This window comes from Perissodus microlepis, chromosome 18 (genome assembly GCF_051167445.1).
Source record: "Perissodus microlepis isolate ML-2025 ecotype Zambia chromosome 18, ASM5116744v1, whole genome shotgun sequence".
Classification (NCBI taxonomy): Eukaryota; Metazoa; Chordata; class Actinopteri; order Cichliformes; family Cichlidae; genus Perissodus; species Perissodus microlepis.
Window position 1 is genome coordinate 15,752,210 of NC_140478.1, and position 19,429 is coordinate 15,771,638.

General features: G+C 42.6%; 3 protein-coding genes across 6 annotated transcripts in view; 2 read left to right on the forward strand and 1 right to left on the reverse strand.

Moving 5' to 3' along the window:
- rc3h1b (ring finger and CCCH-type domains 1b) overlaps positions 1 to 1,072 on the reverse strand; it is a 21,333-nt gene extending 20,261 nt beyond the window's left edge. For both annotated transcript variants that reach the window (XM_084911599.1, XM_084911598.1), the window contains exon 1: positions 928 to 1,072. The gene's annotated coding sequence lies outside the window, so the exon portion shown is untranslated. The remainder of the gene's footprint in view (positions 1 to 927) is intronic.
- Positions 1,073 to 1,382: 310 nt separating this feature from the next.
- On the forward strand, positions 1,383 to 11,309 carry LOC146367585 (uncharacterized). Its single transcript, XM_084911597.1, has 10 exons — positions 1,383 to 2,073; positions 2,573 to 3,819; positions 5,096 to 5,168; positions 6,136 to 6,288; positions 7,025 to 8,199; positions 8,694 to 8,841; positions 9,225 to 9,444; positions 9,831 to 9,943; positions 10,049 to 10,239; positions 10,378 to 11,309. Exons 2-10 carry the CDS (start codon positions 2,607 to 2,609, stop codon positions 10,569 to 10,571), a joined length of 3,480 nt encoding a protein of 1,159 aa, XP_084767723.1. The 5' UTR covers positions 1,383 to 2,073; positions 2,573 to 2,606; the 3' UTR covers positions 10,572 to 11,309.
- Positions 11,310 to 12,666: 1,357 nt separating this feature from the next.
- Positions 12,667 to 18,701, forward strand: tal1 (T-cell acute lymphocytic leukemia 1). Of its 3 annotated transcripts, none has more exons than XM_084911602.1 (4): positions 12,667 to 12,837; positions 14,075 to 14,742; positions 15,082 to 15,200; positions 16,125 to 18,701. In XM_084911602.1, exons 2-4 carry the CDS (start codon positions 14,204 to 14,206, stop codon positions 16,652 to 16,654), a joined length of 1,188 nt encoding a protein of 395 aa, XP_084767728.1. In that variant the 5' UTR covers positions 12,667 to 12,837; positions 14,075 to 14,203; the 3' UTR covers positions 16,655 to 18,701. The 3 variants fall into 3 exon arrangements, with proteins under 3 accessions (XP_084767728.1, XP_084767729.1, XP_084767730.1); XM_084911603.1 differs by having other exon boundaries at positions 14,167 to 14,742; XM_084911604.1 differs by having other exon boundaries at positions 12,671 to 12,837; positions 15,082 to 15,170.
- The last annotated feature ends 728 nt before the right edge of the window (positions 18,702 to 19,429 follow it).

Consider the following 19,429-nt stretch of genomic DNA (forward strand, 5'->3'; position numbering starts at 1 on the left):
ATCAGAGGTGACACAACACATATTTGTAAAGTCCGAATCAAACAAATGGTTGAGATGGACCAAAACAACTGCGGCGTGGCCTAGTTAAAAAAAAAGAGCTGGTTATCGCTATGACTATGGACAAAGGGTATAGGATAGGCTAACCACACAAGTCCCTCTAACTTGATATAAAGCTAGCGTCTGGGGATAGCGCTTAAAAATATTGTACCAACAATGCGCTGTTGCCCAGTTTGTTATCCTTGCTGTGACCATCTCGATGTTTCGTTATGCACCCACTAATCTTACGAGTGATACGAGACGCTTTTATAGCTAGCTAACTCTAGGTAACGTTAGCTTAGTTTTAGCATCGGAAGCTATGGGTGGCTAGTTTCCTAGCTTAGCTATGGGCAAACGTCGTTTGACCAGCAAACAGTTACTTAACGACCTGAAACCTATCGCCAACCGACTGTCACACAGTTATTGCTCTGAATATAGTCACAGTTGTTCATACGTTACAGTTTTAATGATATTAATTATCCTTCGAGGAGGCGCTGTTCAAGGAAACGAGATCTAAGAGACACAACAAGTCAGATTATGTAACGCTAGCGCCCATAACTCCAAAGCAACAAAACTGTCCCAAAATGTCTTTATATTCACCAGACACAGTGACAACAACTCAATACCATAAAGTTCTTAAGAACTGACCAGGTTTGTGCTTTACTCTTGTTTTGAGGGGCACATAACTCAACGGCTCTTGTCGTCGGAATGAGCACAGAGGGCTAACATGCTAATGAACAAATGTTACTCTCTCCACTGTCTTAGCGCTTAGCTCCTTAGCTAGCTCGCTAACAATCTCTATGCGTCACTAATGTGCCTAAAACTAAACATGCAACTACTACTTTGGGGTTTTCACCGAGCAGATAAATTGTTATTGTCGATGCTACTCACTTATTCCAAAAGACTTGGAAGTTTTTCATCTTTTTTAAGGAAATTGCTGCGATATTTTCTTGCCATGTCGACTGTGCAGCTTAGCTGCTGCCAAGGTAAGGGAGAGGGTGTCAACTCGACAACAGACTGGCTAGCCGGTTACAGCTAGCTGGAAAAGATGTGTGCGTGCACGCGCGTTTTGTTTTTTTTTTCTTTTTTGCGTGTGCGCGTTTGGATTGTGGGCAAATGGCGCCCTCTGTTGAAATTGAGCCGCACACACAAAATACCGAAACTGGGCAGGTGCTGAGAAGATCACATCTGGGAACATTTTCACAGTTAAACTGCTTAGTTTGCACGGGTGCATTTATATTAAATATGTTTGTGTATCTGTATTAGACAAACGAAGAGAAGGGGAGAGCTCGGACAGATTAAGATGGAGGGAGGGAGCTGTATTGACAAATAAGAATCAGCTGACATTTGTTTTTGCGAGACAAAATTAGACCCGTGCTCCCTAAAACGCAGCAGAGCCTACCCCACTTCCTTGCAATCAGAGCCACCGAAATAAAGAGTGAAAAGTATCTGGGATATCTCATTTGGGCGAGAGGTCACCAAGCCATTTTACTAGAAATGTTTTCTCTTTTTCATTGGTTTATTCTTATTTTATTTATTTTTTATTTTTTTTTACAGCGGGGAGGGAATCGGTGTGTGTGCACTTGCGCAACACAGCGCTCCACTCGAGCTCCACTCATGAGGCAAGAGCGAAATTAAAGCAGGCATTTTTTTTTTATTCCATTTTTGTTTAATCCCACTGATTTCTGAGGGGATTATCAGACCAGGCACGATTGAGAGACCGCTGACTCGCCTGACACCGCTCGGAGCTACGTAGAGCGACAGAGAAAGAGGGAGAGTGAAAACATAACCTCAAAATCTGGAGAAACATTTGGAAATCTTGTTATTATCATTGTTATTTCATCCACGGGGACGTCGCTCGTCTCGCCTGTTGGTGACGCGAGGATGCGCGCTGCAATAACTGCACGCTTGGCGCAGCTTTTTATTATGGAGGGCAACTTTAATTTGTGCGGTTGCCCCAGAATTTATGGCAACTTTCTCGTGACCATCGACGCTGGGATTGCATGTCAAAGTACGCCGTCTTCAGCAAAAGTGCAGGTACATTAAAAAATGTTTGTTAGCCTTCTAATAGCGAAACCAACCTGTCTCTTAATGTGACGAGAAGCTACTTTGTTAATGATAATAATGAGTTAAAATTGCTTTTATGGAGGCGGTTTACATAATTACCAATAGTAGCCTGTAGAAAACTGCTGTTGTGCGTATTTCTTAAATACTTTAGCTGATTTTTCCTCCAGTTTTGCTATTAATGAATGGCAAACAGGGAATGACATGGTTGATTATTTCTGATATATACAACCAAACATAAACATATAATACTGCTTATTCCCTGTAGGGTCTCAGTTGCAGGCAGCAGTTGCTTATTCTGATTCCAAAGGATTATCCTGTGCCCTGCAAAGTAATCACTGGATAAGGCAACGTGACAGAGTCCACATTACATATCTCCTTACCCGGCACACAGGAAAAAAGTATCTGGTAACAGAGATGTAGAATATGCTTAATAGGAAAGGTTTTTATCTTTCTTGTTCTTTATTTTCAGAATCTCTTTGGAATTTCTTGTGCATGACTAGCCAATGGAGGAAGAGAAAGCTGCTGATAATATCCAATCAAAATCCGGTTCCCCTTTGCCCACTGGGCTTCCCATAAACTGGGGACTCATTACGGGTCCTGTTCCTGAGCCTGTTTTCCCAGCACCCACCACCACTTTGAATGCTTCTCTTCCTCCCCCTGCTCAAAGTTCAGCTGTCCACGCCCTGCAGACCAAGGTGAAGTCGATCACGCAGAGAAGAACAAGGGGAAGAGACAGGGAGAAAGACAGAGGAAGATTTGACACGGAGGTGTTGGTGAGCAACCCAGCGGGGCACATTTCATCTGAAGTCCTCCTTAGACAGAGACCCAAAGTGAAAGGCCAGCTGTTTCTGCCTGCTCCCTCCTGGCGATCAGGTGGTGCAAAGGACTTAAGCAGCAGTGATGAAGAGGAGGAGGTAGAGGTACAAGTCAGGCTGGAGATCCACAGTCCTCCCGCTGAAGCACAAGTTGTACAGCAGGGGGAGGAAGTGGAAGAGGAGCAGTCAGAAAACAATGATGGACAGGTCAGTCATCCAACGGGTCAGCCTTGTGAGCTTGGAGAGGGCACCAGTCTGGAGAGTCTTCTGTCTGACAACCCAAGCACTAGCAAGGATGGCCCATCCCCTTCCCCTCCTCCTCTTCCACCACCACCTGTGCTCTCCTCCAACATCTCTGCTTCTACAGCATCGTCCTTTACTTCCTCCACTTCTTCTCCTTCAGCAAGACACTGGGCCCCTCCAAAGGGCTTCTGGAGAGTAGCACGCCCAGAAACGTTGCTTCTCAATGGGGTTGACCCTCACAATACACCCCCCACATTACCACTAAAGGACTACACTCGGACAGAGGCACTAGCAGAGCCTCAGAGGAAGCCTAAACTGGCTGAAGCAGGAAACAAGAATGATGTGGGAGGTCTGGCGAATGACTATGATGTGTCTTCTGAAATCCAAAACTCTGATAGTGTGGAGTGGTACCTGGACAAGTATGAGCAGAGGGAGACAGATGTGACTGATCCCAATAAAGGACTGTGCAGTTCAGACAGCTCGGAGAGCATGTCTTCACAAAGTGGAGTCCTTTGCGCTGATGATAAACTGAGGGTGAAGGAGAGGGCCTATGCAAAGTTAAGGGAAAGACAACAACACTACAGGGAAGTGAGAGAACTGCAAGAGGGAGAAATCACTGGCTATTATGAAGAAACAACGTACAGAGTGGATTATAATGGTAGGTCTATTAAGGAAAATAATAGAGAAAGCGAAAAAGTAATGCATGGAGCCATTTGAGAAGGGGTTTAGTAATGCTTTACTGATAAATAAGCTGTAGAGTGTTTTGAAACTCCTGGCCATGGCATGAAATACATAACTTTACTTTTGCAGTATTATTATGCTATACAATAATAGCATTTTTAGTAGCGTGCCTTTATTTAAAAAAAGACAACAAAACACATGCTGCCATATTTATGACAACAATACTTGATATAGTTTCAATAAAAGGCTGTGACTTAGTCATATTTTTTTCTCTATTACTTTAGCTTCCTCATGAAGTGTAGTCGAATGTTATGAGCTGGATCAGCTCCTGTGGCGTGTTAGCATTTTGGATGAGGACAGAAAATGTTAAATTTTGCATTTGATTTTTTTCCCCTAACAACCTTCTAAAGCTGGAAAATTGTCAATAATTTATGCACATTGTCTGCTTAGAATGATTTCCATCTGTTGCAGCCATTTAAAGTGCCCCATTCAGCCATAGTCTGCTTACCTACAATGTTGTATTGAAACACAGAATGTAACCTGGCTGGTTCCCAGTGCTGAACAGATGTCAGATGTGCAGATGTGCATACGGGTGTTACTATTAATAGAGCAGTGGGGGAAGTGTCCCTGTCTTTTTTATCTCTGCCGGCGCGCTAATGGATGTCTTTGTATGTCTGTAGGATGACAGATGATATTTTTTCCCATGCAATGATCATGCGGTATTGCACAGATCTCAGTTTCAATGCCCAGTACGAGAGATGCAGGTGCAAGTCCGTGACGATGAGATGATTTTGCCCTCTTGTCTCTGGGAAATCTGCTTTTATCCTTCAGCAGTTACATAATCTGTGTATGTGTGTGTGTGTGCGTGTGCGCGTGTGTGTTTTGTTTTGTTTTGGGGTTTTTTTTGTCCGAGATTAAAGATGAGTTAGGGATGACCTCCGAGACTGCCACTGAGTGTAATCTGAACCTAATGTTATAAGGTTTATGAAAATCCTTTTGATCATAGCAAGTCCCAATTTCTTTGATACCCAAATGTCCTTGTTGGTCACGTCATGGCTGACTGTTCTCTCTGCAGTTGTGTTTGCCGCAAGGCAAGTCCTAAAAAAATGGAACATTAAACAATAATTTAATGCGCTGTAGCACATTATGTCTGGGTGAAGGAAGAGACAAAGACAAGAAATCCTTCTTTTATCTGGAAGAAATTTTGACTGCACTTTTATATATGCTCATATCTTTTTCCTTTTTTATACCAGGTGCAGATGCCCATCCTGTTTTGGACGCCTCAGACTCAGCCATTCTGGCCCAGGAACTTGAACCCTATTTAAGGTGAGCAATGTAGTTCCTGGCAAGGGTAGTGACAGATAATCTCTGTGGACTATTTATATCCTCTCCTCATAAATTTCACTTTTACAGCTGCACTTGAGAAAATCTACCCAATGAGGCAACTATGCGTGGTGCACAATCCAAACAAACACTTTGATAATCAGGTTTAATCACAGGGAAGAGATGATGTAGAGTATTGTCAAAAGCAGTGCACTGGCGATACTGAGCGAGTCACTTGTCGACCTGGCACACTGTTATCTTTTTTCACCAGTTGCACTATTTTGGAAGCCATCCTTTTAATAAAGGTTGTTATTTTGAACATGGTTATAAACTGTAGAATAAAGAGCTGCACATGATATTTAAAGACAGGATCCAACTTTGTTGATTTCTTTTTTCTGGTGTTTGAATACTGCGGTGACACAACAAACTGTAATCTAGTGAAAGACAATATGTTCTCATCTTGTCACACAGGAGAGAATGAATCACACTTAGTCCATTACAAAGATAATCCACGTGGCTGGTGTATCATGCTATCTTTATCACTGGGCCAGGGGATAAAGAGAAGTACAGACGATGAAGCACAATGCAGAGCAGCTTAGCTGCTGGCCATAAAGATGGATGGATGAATGGATAAATGGATGGATGACATTCCCCTTTGCTGCTGACCACTAGAGCCACGCCCCAGTCTTTCTATCTGATATTACATAAGACAGCTTAGGAAGACGCAGCTTGCTGGGCTCCATGTTAAGTCAATCTTTGGGGAAATATGATGTCTCTGGATATGTGTCAGCACAGAATAAGCTTTGAAAATTTGAACACTTTATCAAATATTCAGCATTCTCAGACAGATGCAGGCAGATTGTCTCATTAGCGAGTTAAACTCTATCCATTCCCCTGCTGTTTTTGTCACCATAATAATTCCTTTCTGTACTAATTTCCACTCTCTGTCTCTCTTCCCATTGCTCCTCAGGTCACTTCTTGTAATCAGCGATGAACTACCTCTAAGCCCAAGACACGAGCAGGCCAAGCTTCTTCTGGAGCGAGCAAGACTCAAGGCTCGTTCCAATCACATCAAAGGCGATCGCACCAGCAGACGCTCCCATTCTGATCAAAGATCCACCGTGTAAGTTGACTTAAAAGGCCTGTGTGAGCTTGTGGGATTGAGGTTAGAGACTGTGAAAGTCCCACTTTGAGCGTGTCTGCTTCTTCTTTTTTTCCTGCTTATGCACTTCTTATGTTTGTTTATCACTTTGCTCCCATCCTTACGTCTCCCTCCCAACACTTCTTCTGTGCTTTGTCTATCCTTCTTTTGCACTTGCCCCTTTCCTGCAAAGCTAATGTTGCATAACCGAAAACAAGTCAAAGCTTTAGAACTTGACTTTTGCTTTGTAATTACATAAGCAAAGCTGACAATGTTTTGAAAATGTTTGCTTTTATTCTTTTTATGTAATAGTGTGTACTTTGTGTAGTTTTGTTTCTGAAATCCCTTTAAATCAGCAGGAAGTTTTCACTTAAATTAGGATTAGGAGAATTTGCAATATACCCTACATTCCTGACTGCTTCACTAACCTGGTCATTGGTGCCTGAGACAGACAAAGTTGTAACACATACAGTATGTCTTATTACAGTTTATGTAAATGTCATTTTAGCACCTTATATTTTGATATTATGTGCCCAGTGGTGCACATGTTATTGAGTCTTATGTTTGCTACCATCTGATACCGAGATGATGGATTCAGCTTTCCTACATTTTTCACATTTGACTTTGATAAACTAATAACATAAAAATGGAGAAGTTGACAAAGTATCTGGCGCTATAAACTTGTCTCCAAAACCCACACCTCTGTCATTTTTTACAGGAGGAAACAGCAAGTTGAATCTCCCAGTCCAACAACAGCACAAAAAGCTGTTCAAACCAAAGAAGAGCTCCCAGCTCAAGTCTCATCTGGTCCCCTCCTTGTCCCCAGTCAGAGAGACACTTCACCCAGTGACCAAGTAGGTCGAACCAGAAGGTACGGTTGCTCACCCACCCGTGTACGCTTTGAGGATGAATCAGAAAAAGAAGCAGAGTCTCGCTACTTGGACAGAGTGAGACAGCGTGGCAGGCCCGGGACGCCCAGGTTCAAGAGTAAAGACAGCAATATAGATTCCAGCAGCAGCGGTTCAGAGAGGAACAGAAACCACAGAAGTGTTTCTATGCCTCCTATACAGAAGCAAGAGGATGAGCCTGCTGTTGGTGAAACTACAACAGTGGTTAAAGAGATAATAGTGCTGGTGAAGAAATGTGAATCATGTGGTTCTGTGGTGAGGGAACCTCAGCCAGTTTCATCGCCACCAGATTCAAAGCACGCTGAGCCTCAGCAGCCTGGTAACCCTGAGGACCCAAGAGGAAAAGTGGCTCCTCGCTGGGTGTCACCAAACAAAGCGGAGGCAAGCACTCGTCCTAAAGCTCCTCTTACTGTCACCTTCGCCGGCGCTTATGTTTTGGGGGAAAATAGAGAAATTAGTACAGGATGGAAGTCATCAGGGTTTGGGAAACTTAGGAGAAGGAGCAGGAAAGGAGAAAGTCGGTTAGAGTCTGGTCATGGCCCTTATGGCCCGTCGTGGGCTCAGCGGCGTAACTCAAATCCACGTAACAGAGTCAACCTGAGCAGAGCTGTTTCATTTGCACCTGATAGCCCCATTTCTCTGGAGCCACATTTGCTTGAAGCATCTGGTGGACTAAGGGAGTCACCAACCCCTGCATTGCCTATCAAGTCAGCTCTCAAGTCAAGCTCAAGAAATCGCTCTGCTGCTGGTCAGTCCACGGTTCAGTTCCAGATGACCTCAAATCAGGGAGGAGAGGGTGGAGCTCAATCTCTGCTGGATTCTCCAGACACAAGGAGGGAGTCTCCAGCATCTTTAACCCCAGGGGTGCCTGCTAGTAACAGCCCAGTGTCCTGCATCAGACCCTCTACTCTGAGGTACTCCCCAGCCAGGCTAGCCACAGACCTGCCAGCCTCTGAACTCTGGGATGCCACTCCAGATGGTGCAGGTGAGTGGCAACAGTAATGTACATAAATACTATTAGCATGTTATAATTATTTTTAAAAGCAGCATTATACGATTACACATACTATTCGTTTATCATTAATGTTTTAAATGTAGTCATGGTCCTATTGTTGCAACTAAGCAAGAAACTAACTCTGAGTAATTTCTATTCTTAGGGATATTTAACTTTATAATGAAGCGTTAATAAAGTAATGAGAAGGAAATGAAAAAGGCATGAGCTACAAAGTAAATGTTACTCTGACTACCTAATAAATGTTGATGAAAAAGTACAATATGTCTGTCTGAACTGCAGACAAGTGGAAGTATAAAGAAGCCTTTTTGGTTGTGCTTCTGAAGTGAACTGTAGCTACCTATAAACTTTACTTGTGTGCACTAATAGATAAATGTTGTAGTGTGGAAAAGAGCAGTTAGAAGTTTACTTTCTGCAAAGATCAGGATAATAATGACATTTAATTATGTACTCTTTTCCTTTTGTAGGCTTAAGTGGGGATTCTGGTTCTGGTTTAGAGTGCCGTGCAATACGTGGCCTGGGTATGTCTCGGGCTGAGGACCTCAGAGCAGAGCTATTGAGGGCTGAACATCTGAAAGCTGAGGCCCTGTGGGAGGAAAACTGTGATGGGTCTAGGTAAGCCAAGATAACAATGTTCTTGCCATAGCTTAGACAATAAATCCCTTGCCCCCACCAACACTGTTGTGCAGCAGTTAGTAGATTAAAACCCTGTTCAGCAGACAGGCTGTTGTTCTTGTTGTTAGAAAGCTTCTTTCAATACCAGGGCAATCCTGCCCTCTTTTGGTAATACAGTATATAGCTGTAGTCATTACGATCCTTTACAGAAGGAAGACAATTATAAAATTGTTTTCACAGCTCTTAAAAATAATCTCAGTCCATAATAACAATTCTGAGTGTGTGTGTAGTTCACACTGTGATGCAACAGTGTCTAGATCAATATATTTAAAGTCTGTGCTAAGGTCTAATTTAAAAAAAAAATCACAATTTTCCTTTTACAGAAAGCTGGATGGGCGGCCAAAGCTCTTTCTACGTCGCTTCTTTTCCTCCATTGGCCTGAACAGTGTCGGTAGGCTGGTGAAAGGAGGTCGCTCCAGTAGTATGGAACAGCTCAGTATACCCACTGCCCCCCGGGCGAGCTCAGCATCACCAAGCCCCACACGGAGACCGCAGCCCACTATCCGCATACAGAGGACACCCTCCCTGCAGACGCTGAATACGGTGAGCAAGAGGTCTAAATGTTTTGTTGTGTTGGAGACTGCTGCGCTCCTTTATCTCATGTTTTTAACATCATGATTGGCCACAATAAATGTATACAAATTTAACCTCATACAGGCAGAAGGTAAAAAGTAATGTAATTTTCCTCACATACCTGTACAAAGTTCATTTCAACAGTGGACCAGCCAAAGTTTCTACTTTGTGAAGGTCTGCTGCCTTCTCTGCAGCTTCAGGAATACGCTAGTGGAATTAATCCTTTTTTGTATGTGTGCTGCCAAGCAGACCATATTTTTATAGGTGTATTAAAGGCAAAATATTATGGTTCTGGAAGCTGGTTTGGTGAAAAGAAATAAAATCAGTTTATTACAGTGCCATTCATTTGCCACTAGGTGCTGCCACTGGCCCAGCTGCGTAAAGCCTCCTCTGTGCAGAGTTTAGAGAGAAGAACAGAGCGTTCAACCATACTTGGGGAGGTGCAAATACCATACGGCCTGGCACTCAGGTAGGTGCCTGTGGCAAACAAAACCAAGCAGAAGAACTGAGTGATGAAGATAACTTATATAAATTCTCACACTCGTATTCAAATAATGAATTTCTGCTTCCTCAGCCCTGACAGCCCTCAGCTTGAGCTTCACAGGGCCTTGAGCGTTGAAGATGTACTTCCCTCTAGAATCGCACGTCCGGTGGGCAGGGTCACTCAGGCTTTCCCTGATGGGAGTATCCTCCTGGAGCTCATCAAACCCCCAAACGGTCCTTATGGTTTTGTTATTTCAAGGGGCAAAGGTCGACCAGACACAGGTATGTTTTTACATTTTCAATTTCATTTTTTGTAATAATAAATAGAGTAGAAATTCTACGAACCCAAAGACACATTTACTTCTAACTCATTTCTTTCTATTCATGTTTCTTCTCTTCTCTTTTTTCTCCTTTGTGCAGGTGTATATGTTGAAAAAGTGGGTGATGGCAGCGGAGAAGGCCCGTATGTAGGCCTCCTTGGCATCGGTGACGAAATTCTGCAGGTGAATGGAGAAGCAGTGGCTGGACTCACTTTAGACCAGGTGACGCGCCTCATGACCAGGGAAAGCACTGCTTCCCTTCGAATCATGCCCGCCCGACGCAATCAGCGCTGATTGACAGGACAGGCATGGCACACAGCCACTTCTCCTGGAGACACGCAGAGTAACTGACTGCTACAAACACTGCGGACTGACTGCAACAAATGGTAGACGTGCTGTAGTCAGTGCAGCACACTTGCAAATGCGTAGGTGGAAAAACAGGGTGAGGGCTTCTTTTCTCATAGTGCAAATCAACGTTAAATTATGTGACATCACAAAGGATTGCAATAGAAACTAAAGCACATTACATACAAATCCAACCGTACACAGAGTAGGCAAGTTAGAAAAGTTTAATGTATTTGAAAGTTAAGAAAAATTCAAACCTAATACAATTTCAATTTGTAAAATGATTTATTTTCTTCTTCTTTTTTAGTTGTCGTGAATTTTTCTTGTGATTCATTTTGCTCTTTATGTCACACAGAGCACGAGATCTCAAATGGTTAGTGATTGGAATTGTATTTTGTTTGTATACAGATATATATTTTTTAAGTACTGTTGCTTATTTATTTATTTATTGGTCAAATAATTGATTATCTGTAGGGGTGTGGCACATGCTTGATCAATAGACCCTTGAGCTGGTGTGTAAAGAAAGAAAAAAAAATTATCTCATTTTGGGTTTGTTTGTTTTTTTCTTCAGGACATCATATTTCCCTGGGGCTCTGTATGGTCTCTTCATTTTGCTTGTGTTGTATCAAGTACTCTTTTATGAACCGGGTGCCGTTTTGCTTCTAAATAAAATAATATAGAGATTTATTTTGTCGAAATGTTTATCCTTTAATTTAACAAATTAATTAATCATTCACATTCATTCCACAACTAAATCGCACACTTAGAAATGTTTACTCTGTTATGGCGTATTATATGTTTTATTTAAAGTTTCCAGTCACGTGCATTAATTTAGTTTCTCGATTAATGACTGTTTGGCGCATTTTTACGCAGAAGAGTGACGTTTCAGCGGAAGATTATGAAAATAAGCACGTGAAAGGGAATTGTTTCAGGCACAGCACAGGATGTAGGATCACGGTCGTGACTTCTGCTTCAACAGACCTGCTATAGGGTCGTGACTCAGTGTGGAGTTCGATCTTTAAATCATTAATTCACCATGGAAACGCTATCTATCTATCTATCTATCTATCTATCTATCTATCTATCTATCTATCTACAGCTTCAGCGGTCTTCAATCATCCTGCTCATTTGGTTAAATGCGCTTATTTTCTACTTTCGCAAAGTGTTTTGAAATGTGTTAAAAATCCGTTATTAGGATGTACCTGCCACCATTTATGCTCTACTGAATGTACTGTGATAGCATGTCACCGTTGATGCTCTGCTCGTTTATCTGATGTGACCAGAAGCCGATCCGCTTTTATCTCCCCGAGCCACGACTCCCCACGGACCCGGGGGAACCGCCGGCCCCATCACCAACATTTCCAATGGCACACACACACACACACACACACACACACACACACACACACACACACACAAAGCACATTTTATTATGAACGTGTTTATCGATAAAGAAATAGTGTCACATTCAATTAATAGTGTCAAAATGATTAGACCACCTCATTTTTACCAGACCATTGTATCAGTGGCGCATTCATCCTCGGGGCGCAGAAATGGATATGGATTAATGGACAGAATAAACTGAACAAAAAAAATAAAATAATATAAAACATACAAAAAGGAAAAAGGTAGAGGGCCCTCTGTTATTATCAGTTATCTTATTGCAGGATAAATGAGCTTAGCGAAAAAACCCTTTGTTGAAAATATAAATAGGTCAAAAGCTTAACCTGAGCTTTTGTTTATTGCGTAAAAAAAATAAAAAATTAAAATTAAAACACCTCAACTGTAGCTCAGGCAACACTACACCACCTCACGTTGATACAGGCCGTTGCGCTGTGCCTGTTTGCTTTTTTTTTTTTTAAATGCTTTGCCCTCCACAAGACTATATAGCCCACGACAGCCAAATAATAATGAATCATTTCATAAATAATGGGTTTAGGGGCTTATCGGGAATGAAGAGGCCGCTGCCGTGCGCTTATCTCACTCGGCCACATTGCGGCCTGTGTTCCGCTCCCCATACTGAGGGAGCGCACTGGATGCGGCGAGGAATAACTCAGCTACACACATACGCATACACACATATACACACGCACACACATACACACACTACTCCACAACTGGTAGAGAGAGAAAAAAAAGAAAAACCTCAGACATGGATGACCCACTCACAAAATGGCTCCACTTACACAGTAACATCAACAACACGGCTGGAACGGTAAGTCCCCCCAAAAACACATCTCTTCGTTTAAACCAGCGCATTTTTCGCTCTGTACGCGGTAATTTGAGCGCGTTCGTCTTGGTTTTATTGCTGTAATGAGCGACATTTTTAGCCTATATTTTCTGCTATTGTCCGATCGGATGGTTGGAGTCTACGGCATGAAATAACGGATGCGAGGCCTGCTGGAGAATTCCCAGAAATTATGGTGCGTTTTCTTTTTTTAATTCTCCGTCTGCCGTTCGTTTAAAAGGAAAACACATTTCCAGGAAATTTATCAAACGAGTTACGTCTGAAACACCTGAAACTGGTCATTGTGGGAAACTCCTGATGTTCGGTGTTAACACCAGCACTAATATGGCCTTACCCTCGATAAAACAAAAAAATTTAGACAACCTGCTATGAATTCTTTGCGCGCGAAAACGATCCCGTTCGAGCATTTTTTGGACTATTATTTTTCATTTGCAAGGGGAGGAAGGAAAAGCAGAAAGGTGGAATTTTATTTTTCTTATTTTTTTAACTTCGACGAATAGTGGTCATTATCAACCTTCCTTTTAGTCCTCGCATCCACAGCTTTCCTCCACGATAGTTTTACATTTAACAGTAGCGAAAATGATGCTTCTAATATCCGATCTTATAATTAACGCGGACATCTAACGTCCCTGTAAGATATAGGCGTAACGCCTTAACTGTAGCCCAGTGAAGGCCATGCAAGCGTTTGATAAGAGCTTCATAATAACAATAAAACAAACAGGAGCAGACAAGACTCCTAATAAAAGAAATACAATAACGGGTTACACCTGCAGCTGTAAATTAAATGGTGACAAAATAATCAACCGTGGAAATTTCAAACAAAAAAAAAATAAAAATCCAGTGAGCCCTGAAAAGAATTCATCGTGTTTCTATTTAGCTTGAAAACACTCTCACCTTGGATAGTTTGAGAAATAATGGTTTGATCCTGGAAAACTGCGAGATGTTTGAATGTGATGGTCATAGAGTGCCGAGTTATTTCTTTGTCATGGAACAATATCACAGGAAAATCTTTGGCCTTTTCTTATTCAGTTTGAAAAATGTCGAATAAAATGTGTCACCTGAGGGGGGGGGGTCATCTAATTGCTAATTCAATTTGCTAATTTACAATATTCATATAATTTACAGTTTAAGAACAGTACTTTGAATAAGGATACGAGCCAGAATAATAGCTCGGTGATGATGTTTCATTGTTAATTTTCTTTAGGCTTGCGTGGACAGCAAATGCGTGGTTATATCTGACATTTTGCCACAAACGATGCACTGAACTATGGATTAATCGAGGGAAATCTCATTTAGGACGTAGTGGACTCTAGCGAGTGGTGACGGCATAAAAATGATGGAAAAACGGCAACAGGAGCTTTGTCCCGAAAGTCCCGATGCAGGGTCCGGTCCTAATAAACGGGAGGACTCCGCCATCATCTCCAGACAGAACGGATGCAAGGAGGACGGGGAGCCGAGGAGAGAGGAGGGGGAGGAGGAAGAAGAGGAGGAGGATGAGGAGGAGGAGAGGGGAGGGAGCTTCAAGGGGGTTGAGGAGACGGATGACGTTCCTCTGCAGAACTCGAACAACGGGACCAGCATCAGCATCATCATCAACGGCGTTGCCAAGGAAACTGCCTCTCACAACGCCCTTGACCTGAAAAGGGAAGTGCCGGTGATCGAGCTCTCCAGGAGGGACGCTATAAAAGCGGTGCAACAGAGGACTGAGAGCCATTTGGTGCCGATCACGGAACTTCGCAGACCTCCACCGCTGCCGCTGCCGCCGCCGCAACGAGACGACGCTCGAATGGTCCAACTGAGCCCAAACGCGTTCCCTGTCCCAGCGCGGGCGATGCTCTACAACCTGGCACAGCCTCTCGCCGCCATCAACAGGTAAAGTCTGAAGGAAGGGGGGGAAATCAAAACAAAAAACATACAGTTTCATGAATGCACATAGAAAGTTTGATGGTTATTAGACACAATTGTGACTTTCTGTAAAATGATAGGGGACAAGATGCTTATTGTATTACTGAGGTTACGTTATGTTTACATTATTGAGCATGTGCATATGTGACAGATAATGTGTGTGTGTGTGTTTGTGTGTGTGTGTGTCCTGCTGCAATGAGTGGAGAGCATTGAGATCTTTTAGAAGCAATGAAGGAAACTGTGTACAGTGGAATTCATGTGACCTAATGTACCTGTGCACCTTTTGTCTCCTTTCTGTTGACATAGTCTCGGAGGAGAGTCGGAGCAGTACAGCATGTACCCCAGCAACAGGGTAAAGCGCCGCCCGGCGCCTTATGAGGTTGAACTCGACGAGGGTAGGCGCATTTTAGATCTTTATAAGTATGGTAAGATGCACTTCTGCTGTGTCCTCCTTCTGCCAGTTTAGTCCCCCCCCCCCCCCCCAAACGTCCCTTCTCCATCACCATTGTCATTCATTCACTGACATGGAGCTATACCGTACCTAATCTGAGTCTCGCAGAAGATGCCTTGCCAAAGGAAAATTCAGAAAGGGCTTCACCCATGAAGAATAAATGCATCATAATTCACGGGGCTAAATAAATGCTAATCTGAATGTCAAATACATGTACCTGCATGCCATTAAAGTAAACCCTTTTCAGGCGGATTTGGGGTTTATTTCATTTGAAACATCCTTTCCACTGCTGCCCACTCACTGCCATGTACAGGGGTGGAGGATGGGGGTGCTCCTGCCTCCATGCCAAGGTTTTACTGCAGAGTGGGCTGAAGGATTAAGATAGACTGGGTGTGTTCCAAGGGCAACAATAGCTTAGAAGACACCATTGTTGAAGGGTGAGAGGATGTGACTACCTGCAGTGAAGCATTTTACTATGACTAACTAAATAAAAAATATTTAGAATGTCAAATAGGGAGCACACAGGCTCCCTGACAACCTTTAAGGAGATTGGCATGCCACACCAACCATTTCACTTGTATCACATATGGCACACATCTGATCCATCAGCTAAAAAAAAATCTGTGGCCATATACGGAGGACAATTTTAAAAGTTACTGCTTTAGAATTTGTTGAAGTTTGTTATTTTCATCCTGTACTTTCTCTCAAATAAATGTTGTGCATCTCCTGCTGCTTCTTCTCCCACTCTTACGTTTGCGCTTCTGTTGATTTATCGTTTTACAAACCATATTTTCTGCTTCAGCTCTGCATTTCATTGGTTTTTTTGCAAATGTGTTCGTGCCTTGTCTCCTTACTCTCCCCTTTTCTTGTCTTTTTCTCCTTCTTTCCATTCTGCTAGCTGGCCAGCCAAAGATTGTACGTCGCATCTTCACAAACAGTCGTGAACGTTGGCGGCAGCAGAATGTAAATGGGGCATTTGCAGAGCTTCGTAAACTCATTCCCACCCACCCTCCCGACAAGAAGCTGAGTAAAAACGAGATACTGCGGCTCGCTATGAAGTACATCAGTTTCCTCTCCAACCTCCTCGAGGATCAGGATGGTGGGAGGAATGTTGGCAGCACAACTGATGGGGACACAGGGCTGTTGGTTGGGGTTGCCGCCCACGAGGGGGGCCCTCAGGGTGGACCGCACCAGGACACAGCAGTGGGCTTAGCCAGGGATGATCTTTTGGAGACAATGTCGCCAGGCTCCAGCTGCGGAAGCCTACCTGATGGCGATGCTGAAGGCAGTCCTGAAAGCTTCATGGAGGACCAGGACTCGCCTCCAGCTCCAAGGACTCTAGCAACATCTCGCGGACCCCCACTTCATCTAGCTACTAGGGATCTGAGGCGCAATGGACGCCCGTTAGATAACTCCAGTCGCCGATGATGCTGACGCCAACAAACAGCACCTGAGAGTGAAATGGAGGAACTAAAAAAAAGAAAAAAGAGGCGGATACACTCAGACCCTGTAATTTTTGAGTCATCAGTGTAGAAAGGAGAATTAAGCTCCGCATATTGAGATAGTGCTGTCCAAAATGGACGACGAGCGTGTTCTCGTCTCCACGCTGAACAGTTTGGTTGAATTTAAGACTTGTAAATTCTGCATGTCTCATGTCTTTGACAGACCTGCGGATTTCAGTGCTTTGAAAGCGCCAAAGACTGGATATCCTTACACAATAGAAACACCCCAATATATGAAAGAAAGAGCAAAGAAACAAAAACTAATAATAATCAGGCAATCATCACTCAAACGACAAGCGTTTTATTCAGAGGATCAATGTTTCACTGATGACACTATTAATTACAATATGATGCCACTGGAATTGATCCACCTTGCTTGCACGGCGCCGAAAGTAACAAGCACACCAGGAGATTTATCCTTGACAAGTTCGGTGTTTTAATTTAAAGACACAAAGGAAAATTTGCCTCACTCTGAGGCCATAAAAACACTGAAGGACCCTAATTGTACCCATGCGATTCGTATGCATTGTAAATAGCATATATATTTCCACTGCACAATAATAGTGACTCAAATTCAAGTCATGTGGATTAAGATGTACCATAGTGTGTTTGTCAGTGGGTTTACTAGCAAAATTGTCTTTTAGGAGACAGGATGACAAGAAGGAGGAGAAATTAGATGAACTAAAAAAAAAGGAAAGAAAAAAGAAGTAGAGCAAGCGACTGAACGTATAAGTACATCAATTGTGGTACAATTGACTTCTGTTACACTTTGGTGATGAGAAAATGTCACCAAATGTGTCAGCAGACAGCAGAAAACAATCACACTGCCTGGAATGAATATATCTATTTGAAATTGCTGTGGAGGTACAAGACATGCAGTGTACAAAGTGTGGGTCAAATGAAATCACGACATGACTCATGCAGTCCTTTTTTATATGAATGTTGCAGTGTTTTGTTTTGTTTGTTTGAGTTTTTTTAAACTGTAAATCAGTTGTAGTTTAGTAAGGTACACAAATAAATCCCTTCATTGCCATATTATACACTTACATGTACAGACGACACATTAAAACACACGCGCGCACACACACGCACAAGGTTGCACATCCTTAAGAGTATATGAAAATGACTTACACTGATTTCCCGGAGACGGGCTGTGTCACCACATCTTGGTGTTGACCACTGATAGCTTACTGTTGATACGCATACGATACTGCTTTATGTAATTGTTCTTATTTTGTACACTTTTGTACAGGTGTGGTTACAGATTCTCTCCGCTAGCATTTTGAGTGCAATTCATTGAAGAAAAAGGAAACAAAAACAAAATAATCAGAATTAAAGATGAATTAATATGACATTACTATTATTGTCATGTCAAATTTAAACATCTTGCAAAACTAATGATATTGCAAATTCTTCTAAGCACAGCAGTTGTATACTGAAGCGGTCTCAGATCGTGACAGCCATCCGGGAAGCCGATTCTAACCTTAACAGCAGTTCCAGCTTCTCCAACCTTAACCCTTACTCTCCTTTGAAACTTGTCTTCATTTTAGAAGTTAATGATGCACTTAATGGAGACGTGCCTTTTGTTCTCTTAAGGAAAGGAAATGCCAATAATCTGAGTGTATAAACAGATTTAGGGCCCCGCAACGTGACTAATACCTGGATCGCACACACGTGCAAACAGACACACGCACACCATCACCACACAGTGTTAATATCATAAGAACACCAGCAGTTTTCTGACAAAGACACTTATGTATTGCTCACTGTTGTTGCTTTTTCAGCAGGACCTAGTAGCCTATATTGGTACCTTTGGTAACTATGGTATTTTATGAATTGCAGTAAAGGGACATTGTACGTTTGGTAATGACATATTTGTTGTATTATAGCTGTATCTATAAATATATCCAATGTTAAATTGATGAATTTTATATTAAAAAAATGAATAAAACAAACAGAGGAAAAGTCTTGTATATTTGATCTCACTCAAACATGCTGTGGGTCGACTGCAGTGCATTTCAAGTCAGCTGAGTTCATACGGTAGTCTTGTGGCCCTTCTCATGCTATGTGAAATATTTTCCACATTTTACACCATATTTAAGAGTTGGATAACCTCAGTGATTAATTCCTATAATGACATTCCTCGCAGCTGTTTCCCACCATATCTGCTTGGTTTATAGCTAAACCCAGCCCTCCTCAGAGAAACTCCTCCAATGAATGCTGGAATCCTCTCTTCCTCCCACCAAGTGACAACTTCCTGTGGAGGTTAACATGGCTCGGTGACCTTCAGGATATCCTGCCATTGTGAAAGTGGTTTTGACAACCTCCACTGCATTCGTTTGTCTGCTGCTGTGTCTGTACACACTGTGAAACAGCCACACTGATCAAGACTCCACCGCCCATAAATTCTTTACTTATTGAAGTTATGCTCCCCAGCCTGTGTTCATTAATAAAAAAAATTAGCTTTGTAGGTGTAGCTTAAGCACTTTTTTTTCAAGACTTCTTCCCTATATCCCATAAGTTTTCACAGAGGACTGTGCCACCACTGCTACAACAGAATCAGCACTTAGACATTTCTGAAAGCTATAATTGCTTCCAGAGAGCATCAGAGACATCCAGGTGTTTGGAGACCTCTCCCGCGCTGTGCTCTGACTGTGCTGGGACTCCGCAGAGGGGTTCTCTGGGTTAGTGCCTGCCAAAC